This window comes from Caenorhabditis briggsae, assembly GCF_000004555.2.
Source record: "Caenorhabditis briggsae complete genome, chrI, whole genome shotgun sequence".
Classification (NCBI taxonomy): Eukaryota; Metazoa; Nematoda; class Chromadorea; order Rhabditida; family Rhabditidae; genus Caenorhabditis; species Caenorhabditis briggsae.
The window spans coordinates 9,886,905-9,901,227 of record NC_013489.2 but is presented as its reverse complement, the minus strand read 5'-3'; the positions used below and the strand labels follow the sequence as shown (position 1 = coordinate 9,901,227).

The window sequence follows — 14,323 nt, the reverse complement described above, 5'->3', positions numbered from 1 at the left end:
GACCAAACTTTCCCCGTATATATTTTGTATATCGAAAAAGGCTGTGTAATGTATTGCTATATAAACTTCATCTTAACTTTCAAAAAAAAAAGATTTCAATTTTTTAAGGAAAATAGTGTAACACAAATTTTTTGTAATCTCAACACTTTCTGACAAGTGTCTTGGCCCTTTCTGTTTGCTCATATCACCAAAGAAATAGTGCACAATCGGCAAGAGACGGATGAGAAAAACGGTAAGATTTCCGAAAATCCATTGAATTTTTCGAGAGCTTCCACATATTTTCTACTAATGATATTCAATTGGGTTTTATCACTTTTTCTAGTTTTTAATTCACTGAAAATTGGAAGCGGAAGTATGGCGGAAACGAAATTGTTCACAGATTTACTGAAAGGTTTTAAAATTTTTTATAACGCTGGTTGTGAAAAATCGGAGCTGTGAAAAAGGAACGCCGGTGGCCGTGGTCGAAACTCCCACAACGACGAATACAGTAACCTAAAATGCAATTATTTTGTGACTTTTCTCATAGTGTTTTTGCCGAACATCGTCTGAATGCGCTCAAATGCGATAACCGTAATTCTACAGTAAAATTAGCGTTGGTCTCGACGCGAAAGCTTCAAATTGAAATGCAGTTTTTAACTTTCCGTAAGAAACACCGTGTTTTCTGGAGGAAAATAACAGAAAAACGACAAATTGCATTAAAAAACGCGGAAGAACGGAAAATTGAAATATTATTAGGTTACAGTAGTTATCGCTTTGGGACCCTCTGTCCCGGCCACCGGCGTTTCTCTTCCACAATTCCGTTCTCTGAGAACCAGCACAACAAATGAAAAATGACATTTTCAGGTTACAATCCTTTGGAACGACCTGTTCAGAATTCATCTCAGCCATTGGCGGTGAAAATTAAACTATTTTTACAACAAATTCTGGATGTAGATGAGAAAAATCAAATTGTTTCAGTTAATGCGTGGTTGAGCTATGTAATTAACCGAAATCTGTGAAAATGGAATAGAAAAAAAACACAAATTCAGACATGGTTCGACCACAAGCTCCAATGGGAACCGAAAAAGTACGGAGGAATTCAAGATATTCGATTTCCGGGAAGTTCAGATCATATCTGGAAGCCTGATGTTTTATTGTATAATAGGTTAGAATTTGAAGTTTTCGAATTGTACCAAATCATTTTTTTCAGTGCCGCCGAAGATTTCGACTCAACATTCAAATCAAATCTTCTCACATATCACACGGGAACCGTTGTCTGGATTCCTCCAGGAGTCTTAAAATTCGTTTGTCAGCTTGATGTGACATGGTTTCCATTTGATGACCAAGTATGCGAAATGAAATTTGGATCATGGACGTTCCATGGATATGCGATTGATCTACAAATCGATGATGATACAAATGGAAGTAAGATTTTGGTTTTTAAACTTTAGTTCTGAAATTTACAACTTTGAAATTTACCTCAAAACCTGTGATAGAAGATCCCCTAACTTGCAACATTGATCCAATTCATATCGATTTCTGTCAAAGATATGAGAAAGTTGTCCACTAATAAAATGTTTATATAATATCAGATGAGTTTTGTCAGTTGACACCTTTTTGATATCTTGCATAGGAATTGAGTTAATTGAGCTCAAACTTGACATTGTGGGGCACTTTTAATACAGGATTTAACGTAATTCCGAATTAGAGTCAAAGCTAGAAAATCTCAAATTTAACGTTTCAGCCCAATCAATGGATTTGTCGACATATTTAGTAAATGGAGAATGGCAAGTGATAAGTACGAATGCAAAACGGATCGTTAGTTTTTACAAATGTTGTCCTGAACCGTATCCAACTGTTAACTACTACTTGCATATCAGAAGAAGGACTTTGTATTACGGTAGATTCTAAATTTCAGAATTTTGAAGTTCATTTTCATTTCAGGCTTCAATTTGATCATCCCATCTCTTTTGATTTCCCTGATGGCAATTTTGGGTTTTATGTTCCCACCAGATGCTGGAGAAAAGATCACACTAGGTAAGATTTGGAACTTTGTTAGTCTTTCTCCGTAATACTTGTGTTTTCCTCTCCAGAGGTGACAATCCTGTTGGCAATCGTTTTCTTCTTGAGTATGGTCTCCGAAATGACGCCGCCAACATCGGAAGCAGTGCCGTTAATTGGTCAGTTTCGAAATTTATGGATTTGGGAAAGAAGGAGTAGATTAGGTGATGAGATCATATTCAGTCTTTGTTCTCTGCTGCTGCTGCAGACTTGATTCGAGTTTGATTCTAGAAGAGAACAATTCATGAATTCAGGACCTGAGGTCCTGAATTCATGAATTTCCTAACTTTCGAATTATGGATCTTTAGATTTCAAACTTTCTGAATTTTTTTCTGAAATTGAATTTCTGAAGTTCAGAATTTCGGAACTTCGATTTCGAATTTTCAAATTTTGGTATTTCGAATTTTTGATTTCCGAAATCCGAATATCCAATGATTTGAATTTTTATTTTCGAAATTTGAAGTTTGAATTTTTGATTTTTAGAAAGAATTTTCGGAATCTAAAAATTGCGGTTTCAGATTTTCCGAACTTCTCTAAAAACTTCGAAAAACTCAAAATCCGGAATCTCGGATTCACAAAATCCAGAACTCAATATTTCAAAATCTCAGTATTGAAAGAATTCTCTCTGAAAATCGGAAAACTAACATCTCGGTCTAGCATGCAGTTCCCAAACAATTTTCCGATCGTTTCGCTCCAAAAAGAAGTGCACATAACATATTTTTTCTATAAAAAACTTCAGTAACCCAAAAATGAATCCCCTAAGTTAACCAACAAATTTTATATTACAGCTCGCCAATTAAAAATGTATTTTCTGAAAATTCTACAGTATTTTTTTCCAAATTCCAGGAGTTTTCTTCTCGTGCTGTATGCTAGTTGTCTCCGCATCCGTTGTATTCACCATTGTGGTTCTGAATCTTCATTTTCGAAGTGCAGACAGTCACGAAATGAATCCACTCGTCCGTCGAATCCTTCTAGAGTTCCTCCCCTGGCTTCTCTTCATGTCCCGTCCCGGGTATAAGTTTGTGAAAGCCAATGTGATAGATAACACGGATAAGATGCCGAAGAAACCGAAGAATCCTTTGGAGTGAGTTGAGTAGATTTGATATATTCAAGAACATCTTTCAGCTGTAATCTTCCCTCGAATCATGCTGGATACGAAGCTCAAATTCTACTTTTACATTCAGTACACACAGAATTACGCAAGGTTGTTGCCTTTTACAATAAGGAAGAACACGATGAGAGGATTCAAACAGATTGGAGATTTGCGGCGATGGTCGTCGACAGAGCGTGTCTTTTGCTTTTCACTGTTTTCATTGTTATTTCCATTTTAGCTATTATGATGTCAGCACCTCATATCATTGCTTAAAACTGTCACCATACTTTATATATAAAATAAAATAAAAGAGAATAATCACCATAAAGAAAATAAAAATAAAATAACCAACAAATATACAAAAAAGATCAATAGATGGCTATGGATCACTTGATATTATGCAACACATGGATTTTCTTATTTTCCTTGTCCAACGTAGGCGTTTCCAGCTGGAAGAGGGGCGGAATAGATTGCTGGCTGAGCTCCAACTCCGATGACGGCTCCTTGTGGTGGTGGTGGTGGAGGAGCGATAGCGGCTGGAGCCAGGTATGGAGCAGCCATTGGACCGGCTGGATATGGACTGAAAGGAAGTAATGAAATACTTTAAAAAAAGAGGAAATCTTACGCAGCTCCGCATCCTCCTCCACAGGCAACTGGTGGTGGCATTGGTGGAGCAGCACATGGAGAAGCAGCTCCTCCACATCCTCCTCCGAGTCCTCCGAGTCCTGGAAGACAAGCGAAAGAGCTGGAGACGAAGAGGGCAGCGATGGCGAGTCGGGCGATCTTAAAATCAAGAAATCCTCAAAGAAAAGAAAAGAAAAAGAAGCTGAGAACTTACCATTTTTAGAGAAGAAGAGGAGAAAGCTGTGTAAGCTGAAGAGGATTGAAAGTAATGTGTGGCTCATTGGCATGCCACGAACCCTCGCTTTTATACCGGATCAACGGAAACTCCGCCCCCGTCGATTTTGGGTACGAAACCCGTTTCGATGGGTGGAGACCGATTATGAGAAGGGAGAGAGATGGCTCCTCTTGCGAGACGGACGGAAAATGATGGCTAAACAATTGGCAAGGAGAAGAAGAAGAAGAAGAACAGATTCAGAAGAAGAAGAATAAGAGGGGGAGAGAAGAAACAGATTCCCTTCCATTTTTTGTGTGAAACGATATGCCGTCGACAGAAGAGGGAGATGACGACGTGCGAATTTAGAAGATGTACAACTTGATGAGAACGGGATTAAGAATTCGGAAAAAGGTCATTATGTTATGATAACGGATTTCCATATAATCATTTTATTAGCTGTGTCTGTGAAAAAGTTTGGAGAGAAGTCTTTAGTTTTACTTTTCATCAAGTAATACCGTAAAACCTGAAATAGAAGACCCCCCAACTTTACACTTTGAGCCAATTTTCCTCGTTTCCTGTCAAAGATATTTAAAAGTTGTCAACTGATAAATTGCTTATCATAATATCACAAATTTTTTGTCAGTCAGTTGACATGTTTTTGATATCTTGCATATCAATTGAGATAATTGAGCTCAAACGTCACAGCGTGGAGACCTTCTAATACAGGCATTACGGTAAATCCTAGTGGTGGGGAAACTCGGAAATTTGAATCAAAAATTTGGAGAAAATGTCTCTAAAATTTCCAAAAGTCTCTAGATAGGCTATTCTTAAAATATCTTAAAATTTTCATCAAATTCTGGGTTTACAAGGAGTTGAGGATCCCTTGTAATAGAAGCCCATCCTATACGTGCCATTTGAGCTCAATTATCTTTCCTATGAGAGATATCAAAAAGCAGTCAACTACAGTATTGTTTATCATAGTATCACCAACATTTCATTAGTTGACAACTTTTTGATATCTCTCACAGGAATAGAGATAATTGAGCTCAGAGTTGAAAATTTATTTGGAACTCTATTAGAGAAAAGACGGTATTTGATATGTCATGTACTAACTTTAATGCCATCTCTAAAATCTCAGCCGAACTGTAAATTTAATTTGGTTTGAAATTTTTTTTTAGAAAAATTATTCGATTTTTCAGTTATTTAGTTTTTCGATGGTTCGATCCAATGGGGATAGTTTGCATTAAATTTTTTTTTCGATTAATCATTTTTTCAAATTTACAGGAAAACGTATAATAGAAGGGACCACATACTGTCAAGTTTGAGCTCAATTATCTCATTCCCTAGATCAGTTGACACCGTTTTTTAGTTCTTTGACAGGAACCAAAAAAATAGGCTCAAAATTGAAAGTTGGGGGGGGGGGGGGATCTTCTATTACAGGTTTTATGATAATTCTAAATGAATGTTCATTGAATTTTTTCTCGATTAACTTTTTTTTCTGGTCTAACTTCTTCCGTTGGCTCAAAAATGTTCAATTTTTCAACACTATTCTTTAGCTTCTTCCTTCCAAACCTCCCATGAGATTTACGTAATCTACCTAAACAAACAAAGATACTTCGTTTTGTTGACTTTTGCGAGACTTTGGCAATCTGAAATGATCTGTATCGTGCGTCTACATCTTCTTTCTTCCATTTTTTGTCCGCGCCCCGTCATCCGGAACCACCAAAAACCGTCGTCGTCGCACTAGGGTACCGCGCGGAATTCGATGATGACATAATACTCCAAATACAACAAAAAGAGAGACAACAAAAAAGCAGTTTGGTGGCAGAAAGATAATGTCCGAAAGTAAGAGGAGATGTACATAAGCCGAAAAGTATCGGATGGTTTCACTCTTTTCGAAACAACTTGGCACAATTGAAAGCGAGATTACGTCTACACGGAAACAGGAGGGATGAAGATGACGTAAAGAAGCGGAATAGACAATTTACAAGAAATTTCAATAGTTTTACTTTTAAACGAAAAGTGAAATTTTAGTGAAATTGATTTCAAACAATTTGTTATGTTGGATATCTGCCATAAAGAAAAAAACTGTAGAAACTGGTTAGAAAGCTTTATAAAAAAAAAGAGACTCGAGAAGTAAAAAGTCAAGAAAACATCCATCATTGCTCATGCTCTTTCAGCTTCTTTTCTTCCACTAATAGTTGCTTTGAGTCGATCTCCAGCCATAAAATTATCGATATCCGATTTTCGTAAAAACTCAATCAGACTGAAATCGTCTTGGAAGTCGCTGTCTCTAAAAACCAAACTTTTAGCAAAATAAGATTCTGTTACAAAGCTCTGACATCATATCCAAACTCATCAAGAAGTGAACTCCAGTGTTCCGTTCCACACCGAACATCTTCTGATCCGAAACGATTTGACCAACTCCGTCATGATACAGCAACAGAACAATCACAAATCCAATGGTTAGTGCAGTGAACATTGTGAAGATAATAAGGGTCGAGATGAGAACATTTATGTAGGATTCAACAGATTCTACGTATTCGTTCAGGCATCCTTTGCTCCAGTATGATCCTGGTCTAAAGAAATACATTTAGGTGAAGAGGGAATCCGAAAATTAAATTCACTCTGGTCTGGAAATGAACGTATGCATCATTTGCCAGTTTCCGGTTTGTGCATATTCTCGTGCTTCTTTTGCTTCTTCGACAGTCAGATTTCTCTGGGAACATATTCTGAAACAGTAACACCTCAATAATTCTATTGTTATACTTTCGCACAAACCAAATCAGAGGTGTAGAAGAGAAACGCCGGTGGCCGTGGCCGAAGGTCCCAAAACAACTACCGTAACCTTAAAGAGAATGTTCCCGCGCTTTTTTCGTGTCGAGACCCGAAGCGCATACGAGACATTCAGGAAAATAAAAATATTTTAAAGTTACGGTAGTTTTCATTGTGAAGCCTTCGGCCACGGCTACCGGCTCAGGCGTCGCCGGCATTTTCTGGCCGGAGCTTGGTCAAATTCCGGCAAAGACATTGCGGGAAGCCGACCAAGATCCGACCAACTACCGGCCAACTTCCGACCTCTTAACAACAGGGGCCGGTTCGGTTCACACTTATTGTTATTTTCATGGCGAAGCAGCACATTATATATTTATGTAGTATTTATTTATTACAAAAACTAATTATACATGAAGATGAATAAAATTAGAAAAAAAAATTTAAAAAAATCGAGAATCAAAATTTAAAGTTTTGAAGATGTCGATGTGAATCGTGACGAACTCGAGAGAAGAGGCTCTGCCTGAAATACGAATACAATTAAAAATTAATTCAGAACATAGGAATTTACCTGATTAACTTTTTTGTTTTTATTCGAATTTTCTAGCATCCAGTTGTTTTTTTGACTCCTGAAAGCAACACTTTCAAAAATTCAGTTTTTTCAACAGAAAGTTACCTGTGAACATCGTCTGTTTTTGTCTCCGAAGTACTTGTCTGAAAAAAATACTTCAAAAATTGGAAGGAGGCAATTTTAAAGCAAAGGATTTAGGATAAACGGCAAGAAAAATAGTTTAGAAAACACATTTAAAATGAGTGTAGCACGCGCCGCATAACACGCAGCGTCTTCAAATTCCGGCCAAAATCCGACCATTGTCTATCCCACTGCTGCCAGTGGGCAGCTTCTGACCAAAATCTGACCAAGATCCGTCCAAAAGCCGAACCCCCTCAACTTCCGTCCAGAAGTGGCAAGCCGACAGCCGAGGGCGCATCTCTTCCACAACTCTGATTTTTCAGTACCGGCGTTATAACAAATAACCCACTGTTTGTCACTACGTTTACAACATGAAATGGGAAGACTGTAAAATCGATTATCGTCCAGAGCAAACTCCCGAGTCACCGGAATCTCTTCAGTTTTGTTTGTTAACTAAAGTTAATTATGTACAAATTAGAGATAATCTGATCTACCGCATTCGTGTACTTCATGATAATGCTTCCAAAGTAATCATCTGGTCCTTCCACACCACAACACTTAACTCGAGCTTGGTAATTCTGTAGACCTCTCATGGATCCAGATGACAACAAGTTTTTGTGAAATCCTTCTTTCATAAAATTCTCGTTGTTATATCTCAGAATTGCTGGAAATGTATTCAGGTCCAGAATTGAAACTATTGGAGTTTTCTTACCCAAATGGATAAAAGCAGCGATGAGGATAATCGAGAATACAAAGTTGATAGTTGTACAAATGACCACATAACTTGAATTTTTACATTGATAAACTGCAAATTGTGCAACAATGATTGCACAAAGAATCAAAGCAGTCCAGAAGGCAAGTGCATTCGTTGAAATGACCCATGTAATGTTTCCGATTATGTTCTCGTTTTGAAGTGGAAGTAAGGCAGAAATACGCATTAAAATGAATACAATTGCAATGATAAGAACGCTGAAAATGGGATTTCAGATATGCGAAAGATATTTTTGATCTACCAAACAAATCGAATTAGTTCAAAAGCTGCACCAATGTACGTTCCAAGAACCAATTCTGTTTTCTTATTATCCAAATAATGAACGACATACTTCCATTGTCCATGTATCATCAACTCATAGAGTGTCACGATTCGGAATATTGAGTACTATAAATATTTAATTCGAGTGGTGGATTTCTATTTTAGTCTTCTTCTTGAAGTCTCATTGAAACTAGACTACAGTAATCCTAATAACCAATTAATGTTTTGAAAGTTGGAAATTTTATGTTTCAAGTTTCGAAAATAGCAAATTCTGAAACTCAGAATTTCGGTAATTTTGGAATATGAGATTTTCGAAATTATTCAGAATCTTAAGAATTTCCCAAGTTTTGAGGTATGGAAATTTAGACTGCCGTAATCCAAAAATGATGGACATTATAAAATTTATGTTCTACATATTAAAATGCCACCAATCTGGGTTCCCTCTTTTTCCAACCCCTACCATTTCCTCAAATGGTTCTGGCTCAATGTCATCCAACATGCTAGCGATTCCTTTCGATCCATCATCACTTCCAGCTAATGCTCGACGCCTTCTAGAGATCATATTTAGTTAAAATCCAAAAATATCTCCTTTTCTGAATCTTCTCTTTTAGGTGCGTGGATGCATCAATTGCCATTTCATGTGCCTATTGACCCCAAAACTATCCAGAAAGTTCACGAAGAAATTTCTACAAAATCTACATTTCGCGCAAAATTACCCGGACAGATAAAATGGATATATCATTAAACATAAGTATTTTGGAAGCAGAAAAACTGGTGGGGATATAATTTTACGTTTGATTCAAAGCTACTGAAATTTTCAAAGCGGTTCCTCAAGTCTAGGGATTGATATGATTTTCCAAGGATGACTGTGCCTTGCACACCACTATGATTTTCATGAGATAAAGCAACTTGAACAAGCGATAACTCAGCTCAAAGTTGGTCAAATGATTTGAAACTTGGACAGTTAATTGATGAATTTTTTGCATTTTTGCACTCCAAATATGAGTCTAGTACAACGATTTACTCAAATTTTATGCTAGTGCAAACTTCAGTCCGGGTAATTATGCGCCATCCTAACTTGTTAGTAAATAATAAACAACTCATATCATGAAATTTTTAGATCCCAACTCTTCTTCATCTTCTTCTACTTCCCATCCATCCTCCCACTTTTATCTCTGCATCACTCACTTTCTCATCACTCTCTCATTCTCTTACTATTTGCCTTGATCCACCCCAAGATGCTCAGAGATCGTTGAATAACAGGAGTGTACGAGACACATCGGGCTCCCTTCAGAGTGTAATGATGTCCTGGAATCGCCCGTCCCGTCTCTTCTCATCACTGATTTTTGCCTCTCTTCGTATTGATATCGATTGCTGTTTGTTTTTTTTGTTTACTTGTCGACGACGTTCCTAAATGAAGACGTCATCCTTTCTGACACTGGCAACAGTGTCAGTTATATTTCTGATTCTATTGAGTGCTGATGTTGAGGCAAAGAAGAAGGATAAGAACTTGAAGGTAAATCTATTTTTTATTTTTATTTTGATATTTTTAGAGTATGTTTAAAAAAACGGTTGTCAGATCTTCATAGCCAGATACTTTTCAATTCTGACGCTCAACACAGACTATCATAGAATAGATTGAAGACTGTCTTCACCCATAGACTCCGCCCCCTTCCCCACAGAATACATAGTGACGCGCGGAACCCGGGAGATGTCGGCTGCTGTCGAGGGGGTCCCTATATAAACAGATGACCTATATAAGATTTCGTTCTTCCGAGAACATATACTAAAATTGGAACAATACAGAGAAGATTAGCATGGCCCCTGCGCAAGGATGACACGCAAATTCGTGAAGCGTTCCAAATTTTTTGACCGATTTTGTTTGATGACCTAATCAGAGAAGACGATTTTAAATTTTTTAAGTCCTGAATTTTGCCATGAGTGTTGTTTTGAAATCGTAATTTTTGTGGTGATAATATTGATCATCCGTTTCCAAGAAGGCTACCCAAACCATTAACTTTAAGCCCATATATCTCTGTTCCTGTAAAAAATATCAAATAGTGGTCAACTAACAAAATATTGTTGATGTTATGATAAACATTTTTTCGATTGACCACTTTTTGATATCATTCACAGAAAGCAAGTTAAATTACCTCAAAGTTGACGGTTTGGGTTGGCTTCTATTAGAATTTTTATGGACGCCTTCTAAAGCAGAAAACAATAGTCAATTCAGGTGACCGTGGCTGATGACGTTGCTCCCCCAGCTCCAGCAAAGAAAACAAAAAAGTCAGCATCAAAAGAAGCTCCAGCACCACTGGCAAAATCAGCTCCATCCAAACATAAGGATGACGACAACTCGATTGACGATGTAGATGAGGATCGAATTGATGAAATTCTCAGAGACGCTTCCAAAAATTTAGTTATTTTCTTGTGTAAGGTCCTCAGATTAAAATCCGTTTATGATATTTATTTCAGACGACGGAAAGGTCCCATGCCCAACTTGCACCGAAGCTTTGTCTGAAGTCGAAGAGATCGACGATGATATCGAAGCAACTGGATATGTTCAAGTGGTGAAAACGAACGATAGATCTGTTGCCAGAGAATTGGGAATCAATGTATTCCCATCTTTGGTTTACTATAGAAGAAAGAATCCAATTTTGTATGATGGTAAAAGTTCATTTCTCAATCTTTGATTCTGAAAGATATTTGAAATCCTACTTGACCCAGATACCCCTTCTAAATAGAACATCATCTTTCCCATAAGGCAACATAGGCTCCGCCCCCTCCCCACAGAATACGTAGTGACGCGCGGAACACGGGAAATGTCGGCTGCTGTCTAGGGGGTCCCTATATAAACAGATGCCCTATATAAGACTTCGTTCTTCCGAGAACATATACTAAAATTGGAACAATACAGAGAAGATTAGCATGGCCCCTGCGCAAGGATGACACGCAAATTCGTGAAGCGTTCCAAATTTTTTGACTAATTTTGTTTAATGACCCATAAAGTATTCAACAATTTTCAGGAGATTTCAAGGACTCTGAAACTCTTCTTCGTTGGCTCCGTGCTCACGAGGAAGTTGCCACGTGGGATTTGACTGACGACACTTTCGAATCCAGAACTGATTCTCATTCGCCAGATGAGGGATCCATCGATTGGTTTGTGATGTTCTATGATGCTGACGAGGGAAACAGCAATGCATTTGTACCACTTTGGGAGACTGTTGCTCATAAGTGGGTCAATTAACCAAACTACAAACTATAAGATCCGTTTTTAAGACTTCGTGGTCTTGTCAATGTTGGAAAGATTGAGATTTCCGTGAATGATGATGTAACCGAAAGATTCCATATTGAAGAGAGAGATTGCCCAGTTTTCTTACTGTAACTATGGCTGCATAAGGTTTTTAAAAAAATCGTATTTTTAGGTTCCACCGTGGAAAGATGTACCGTTACAAGGAGTCGGCTAAGGATGTTAGAAGCTTGACCAACTTCGCTTTGCACAAATACAAGGAGCAGAGAGGACACCGGTGAGAAATATAAAAGATTACAGATAATTTTCCAAAGTTTCTAGAGTTCCTGAACCGCCAACTGCCATTGAACAAGTTTATGAATTCGCAAAGGAGAAAATTATGGATGTTATGGATGACAATCAAACACTTTCGGTTCTCGGTGTTGGTGGTCTGATTGTCATCGTCGCTGTGACTTTGATCATCAAAGCCTATAGAATTCGTGCTGAGAATAAAAATAAAGTCGCTTAAATTAGTCAAAATGATATTAATTCCCATTTCTTACTGCCAATTTTCTCCATCTACTTGCCTTGTCTTCTGAAATTCCAGAATCTCTTTTTTTATTTCTAGAATTTTCATGTTACCGTCCTTTGTGTTCTTTTATTTTCATCTGTCTATGCACCCCCTTTCTTCACGTGGTTTCATTTTAATGTATTGTTTTCTGCCCCCTTCTTTCCGTTCTATTCTTCTCCGTCTTCTATATTTTGCCGGTGCTTTTTTCGAACAACGTCTTTTTTTTCTTTTTTTTTTCCGTTCTAACTGTTAGTTTTATTGAAAAATGTCATATTTTTGAAACCCTACCAGCGCATGTAGACGACTCTAGGACGACGGCAATTTTCGAAATTTGGCATTGAAGAAACTGCAGCGGACGATTGAAACGAAGGAAAGAAATCTTCGATTATTTACTATGATGACACCTGCCGCGCATTTTCTTCGTTTATGTTCCATGTGGAATATTCTTAATCGAAACGGTGGAAAAGTGTGTGGCTGGGCGTTTTTCTCAAAGATTTCTTGTTCTCAAGATTCATATTTCGAACGCCTTATCATTTTGCGACAGTCTTGATGTTTTGTCAATTTTTATTCGAAGTACAGTTTCCAAACTTTGCTCGAAACTGTACGAATCACGGTGAAGCGAAATGGGAAAAAGTGCACAGAAAGATATTTTTCGGGCATCAAAAGTTAGAAACTGAAGAAACACAAAGACCATATATATTGTCGGATTTAAAAAAGTGACACCTGAAAATCTCGGAGACGGCGCTCGTGTCGATTTACGAGGGGGCGGAGCGAAAACGGATACTGTAGATAACAAATTTATTCATGTGAATTTAGTGGGATTTTCTGAACAAAATTTTGATTTCTTGATATAAAAATGATCGCTAGCATCTCTAGAATCTATTTTTAAGCAAAAAACTAAAATTAAACACGAAAGTAGCTCGAACGAGCCGAAATTCTGAAATATTACGTTTTTGCCGCACTTTTTCGTAGATAAAAAAAAGCAAACGTTTTCGAATTCTCAGGTGTCACTTTTTTTAATCCGACAATAAAACATATATTTTGCTTTTCTCAAAACAAAGCTTTTTCTACAGTGAACAGATTTTTTTGTATTTTTGCTCCAGTATTTATTTTTGGCTTTGCTGAAAAATAGGCTTTCGCGAGAATTGATTCGAATGTTTTTCAGAAAAAAGTCACGATGTATTACTGTACCAAAGGCGCATTCAATTTTTAGTTAATCGGTTCGGACAGAAGAGCTACAGTAGAACCCGCATGTAGTTTTACGAGCGCCGAAAAAGTTGTTTTTTCGCTTCCGTATTTTCATAATTTATGCTTTTTTCTAACCTTAAACATGCTTCTTTTAAAATTTTTTTCTGAAAATATCAATTAAACAGTAATAATTATCCTGATGTTTTCCACAAGAACAAGCCAACTAAAAAACGGAAGGAGAGAAAGAATCAAGTTTTTTTTTGAAATGAAGACAAAAAACGTTCCTTAGTAGGAACAAAACTAAAGAAAAAACAGTAAAGCCGGAGACGCAGATAGCCGAACGAACGGCCCGCCGTCGAGTGCTTTCCCTCTTCTCTTCTGCGATTCTATAATTTATACAGTCTTTCTTGACATAGACGCAGAGCGGGGCGCCTTTTCGACGTGTCCGCCGTCCCACCAAACATGAATTTTTCGGCCAAAACCCAGTTGGAGCCCAGAAAAAAGTCTAATGCAATTTTTTAGCCGGTAAAAAACCCGAAAATGTTTTTTCTTTCCTCTTCCACCCTCCGTTCGTTTCCCTCCTCCCTCTCTTTTTTCCCACTCTTTTTTAATCACCCTTCAGAATTTTGATTGAATTCTACAAAAAATTTTGATAAAAGCTAGGGATGGTTTAATCGGTTTGGCAATACCGCCGAAAGAAACGGACAACCAGAAGCTTCTTTTACCAACGAAAACCGAAGAAACCGAGGCAGCAAGTTTATTGATTTTCTTTGAAAACTGAAGCGAAAGTTATTCGTTCTGTTCAAAGAGAAAGTAAGTATTTGACTTTGAAACTTCTAAAAATTCAAAAAAAAAGAAATTAAAAGAA

General features: G+C 37.4%; 4 protein-coding genes across 4 annotated transcripts; 2 read left to right on the top strand and 2 right to left on the bottom strand.

The window, feature by feature from the left end:
* Nucleotides 1–288: 288 nt before the first annotated feature.
* Nucleotides 289–3,406, top strand: Cbr-acr-11 (the record flags this gene model as incomplete). Its single annotated transcript, XM_002640137.1, has 9 exons — nucleotides 289–391; nucleotides 844–977; nucleotides 1,029–1,144; nucleotides 1,190–1,404; nucleotides 1,724–1,879; nucleotides 1,924–2,016; nucleotides 2,073–2,159; nucleotides 2,887–3,124; nucleotides 3,166–3,406. The coding sequence occupies 9 exons, from the start codon at nucleotides 289–291 to the stop codon at nucleotides 3,404–3,406; spliced, it is 1,383 nt and encodes a 460-aa protein (XP_002640183.1).
* Nucleotides 3,407–3,550: 144 nt separating this feature from the next.
* CBG12685 lies at nucleotides 3,551–3,974 on the bottom strand (the record flags this gene model as incomplete). Its single annotated transcript, XM_002640136.1, has 3 exons — nucleotides 3,551–3,713; nucleotides 3,759–3,916; nucleotides 3,972–3,974. 3 exons carry the CDS (start codon nucleotides 3,972–3,974, stop codon nucleotides 3,551–3,553), a joined length of 324 nt encoding a protein of 107 aa, XP_002640182.1.
* A 2,163-nt stretch (nucleotides 3,975–6,137) lies between these two features.
* On the bottom strand, nucleotides 6,138–9,029 carry Cbr-tsp-19 (the record flags this gene model as incomplete). The annotated part of the gene is made up of 8 exons (XM_045240749.1): nucleotides 6,138–6,264; nucleotides 6,314–6,550; nucleotides 6,599–6,703; nucleotides 7,420–7,457; nucleotides 7,929–8,098; nucleotides 8,147–8,403; nucleotides 8,448–8,593; nucleotides 8,928–9,029. The coding sequence occupies 8 exons, from the start codon at nucleotides 9,027–9,029 to the stop codon at nucleotides 6,138–6,140; spliced, it is 1,182 nt and encodes a 393-aa protein (XP_045094944.1).
* An 852-nt stretch (nucleotides 9,030–9,881) lies between these two features.
* On the top strand, nucleotides 9,882–12,225 carry CBG12683 (the record flags this gene model as incomplete). Its single annotated transcript, XM_002640134.1, has 7 exons — nucleotides 9,882–9,983; nucleotides 10,701–10,899; nucleotides 10,943–11,134; nucleotides 11,494–11,701; nucleotides 11,747–11,848; nucleotides 11,893–11,994; nucleotides 12,039–12,225. The coding sequence occupies 7 exons, from the start codon at nucleotides 9,882–9,884 to the stop codon at nucleotides 12,223–12,225; spliced, it is 1,092 nt and encodes a 363-aa protein (XP_002640180.1).
* Between the last annotated feature and the right edge of the window lie 2,098 nt (nucleotides 12,226–14,323).